This window comes from Merops nubicus, unplaced genomic scaffold (assembly GCF_000691845.1).
Source record: "Merops nubicus isolate BGI_N331 unplaced genomic scaffold, ASM69184v1 scaffold7836, whole genome shotgun sequence".
NCBI classification, from domain to species: Eukaryota; Metazoa; Chordata; class Aves; order Coraciiformes; family Meropidae; genus Merops; species Merops nubicus.
In genome coordinates, this window is record NW_008612874.1 from 28,747 (window position 1) to 30,743 (window position 1,997).

Consider the following 1,997-nt stretch of genomic DNA (forward strand, 5'->3'; position numbering starts at 1 on the left):
GTCCTGGGGGGGCCCTCAGCCTGCAGGCTCCCCCCCTGCCCCCAGGCTACAGCCAAACCCCCCGGGGACATGGGGGCCTTAAAGCCCTTGTGCTGGGATGCAAACTGCCCCATTCTCCCCACACTGAGAGGAGAACTGCAATTCAATCCCCTTGCAATCCACCACAGCCACCCCATGAGCTGGGGGGGGTCAGCCAGTATCAGGAGGAGGCACCGTCCTCATCCTTGCCACAACTTTTTGGGGCAGGGGGGAAGGAGCTGGCTCAGAGCACCCTGGCTCTTGGCAGAGAGATTTTTTTGGGGGGGAAAGGCAGCTTGCAGCCCAGGGGACTTGGGAACAGGTTCAGCTGTGGGGCAAAGCATTTAAGAGCTTTTGGGGGGAGCTATTTCACCGATGCTGAGGCCACTCCAAAGCTAAAACACACAGCGGGCAGCTCCTGCTCTTGCAGCATCACAGTCTGCAGCTGTAATCCCCAATTTCTGCCCATTCCAGGAGCCCACCTGCCCCTGGCAGCATGGGGGGCTACTTTCCCTGCCTCCTGGTCAGGGTTTGCAGGTGCTCAGACTGAAAACTGAGGGGGTCTTCAGCACCTTCCACCCAAATTTGCCAGAAGCAAGGGCACGGGGGCTGGAGTGGAGGCTGCAAAATCGCCCCCCTTTGAGCCACAGCATCCCCACTCGCCCTGCGAGGTGCCACCAGAGCAACTGTTTCCCTATGACTAAACCAAGGTGCAATTTTTTTTGTCAGTGGTATTTAACACAGAATAACAGCTCTGAAAGCTCAAAATTCAAGGCAACGACCATCGGCAGCATTTCCCTTAAGCGATCACAGTCCTCCTGCCGTCAGGGAGCACTGCCCAAATCTGGAAAAAAAAAGAGGTGGGAAGCGATGCCCGTCGGTCCTGCTGCAAAGTTCTCCCTCCTCTGTGGATTTTAGGATGGGCGGAGCGGGGTAAGGCAGCTCCAAAAGCCCCCCAACGAACATCCTCAGGGGGACCCCCATGCACCGCCAGCGCCGCGGGAGATTTCGGGTCCCCGAGCTCTCGACGGGTAGCGAAAGGCTAAAACCTGTTGCACTTACCCCGTGCGGTGGGGAATCTGAAAAGAAAAGGAGGCAGGGGAAGGGTGGGTGGAAGAGGTTTGCAATGCAAATCTGCCTCGCCCCGCACGGCTCGTCTCCCTACAAGCGGAAAAAACGGTGGGTAAAATTTTCCCAGGGAGCCCGAGCGGTTCGGGAGCCTCCCTGAAGAAGGTCGGGCTCCCAAATCGCCTGGGGGGGCTTCTAAAAAGTTTTACCTGCTGGGGAAAGCCCCTTACCTCCACGGTGGATGATCAGCAGGTGACATGGAGGGGCCTCTTTGGTGCATTTGTTGTGGCACTTGAGCCTAGTGGGGAACAGAGGAAAGGTGTCAGGGGTCAAGGGGACACAGAGCAGCACGGCCAGAGGGATGTGGGGAACCTTTCTCCACCCAGGAAGGTGACTTGATGGAATATTTTGGTTGGTCACAGCCCCTGGGTGCTGGCTGCCATGGGAGAATCCCCCCAAATCCCCATGGCTTGAGCGGAGAACCCCCCCATATCCCCATGGCTTGAGCTCAGGCACCCTCCTGATGCCCAAGGGGTGAGCACAGGGATAAGCAGCCCTACAGGATGCAAGTCCTGGAGCACTGGGGAGAGGCTGGGAGGACACGGGGGCTGCATGCCCTTGGCAAATGAGAGCCATGGTGGCTGTCTCTGCCCCAATGGAAGGGCACGGGAACCCCCAGAGCCTTTCTATGCTGGCTGTGAGGGACCAGGCAGCCACCAGCCAGCTTGAAATGCCCAAAATTGACATTTTTACCAGCCGTAGCTGAAATAAAAGCAGAGACCTGTACTTGGGGAAAGCCACTTTACCCCAGCCACCCCTAACGCTGCTTTATGCTTAATTAAATTCCAGGGCAGCAGAGGGGCTGGGAAGGAAGCGGCTGCCCCAGGCCCCGTTGGCTGCCGCACACTCTC

General features: G+C 58.0%; 1 protein-coding gene across 1 annotated transcript in view; it reads right to left on the reverse strand.

Annotated features, from left to right (window-relative positions):
* KSR2 (kinase suppressor of ras 2) overlaps positions 1-1,997 on the reverse strand; it is a gene marked incomplete at both ends in the record, with an annotated part of 54,519 nt that overhangs the window by 27,500 nt on the left and 25,022 nt on the right. The window contains one exon of the mRNA XM_008941685.1: positions 1,317-1,384. Coding sequence (XP_008939933.1) covers positions 1,317-1,384 — 68 coding nt within the window. The remainder of the gene's footprint in view (positions 1-1,316; positions 1,385-1,997) is intronic.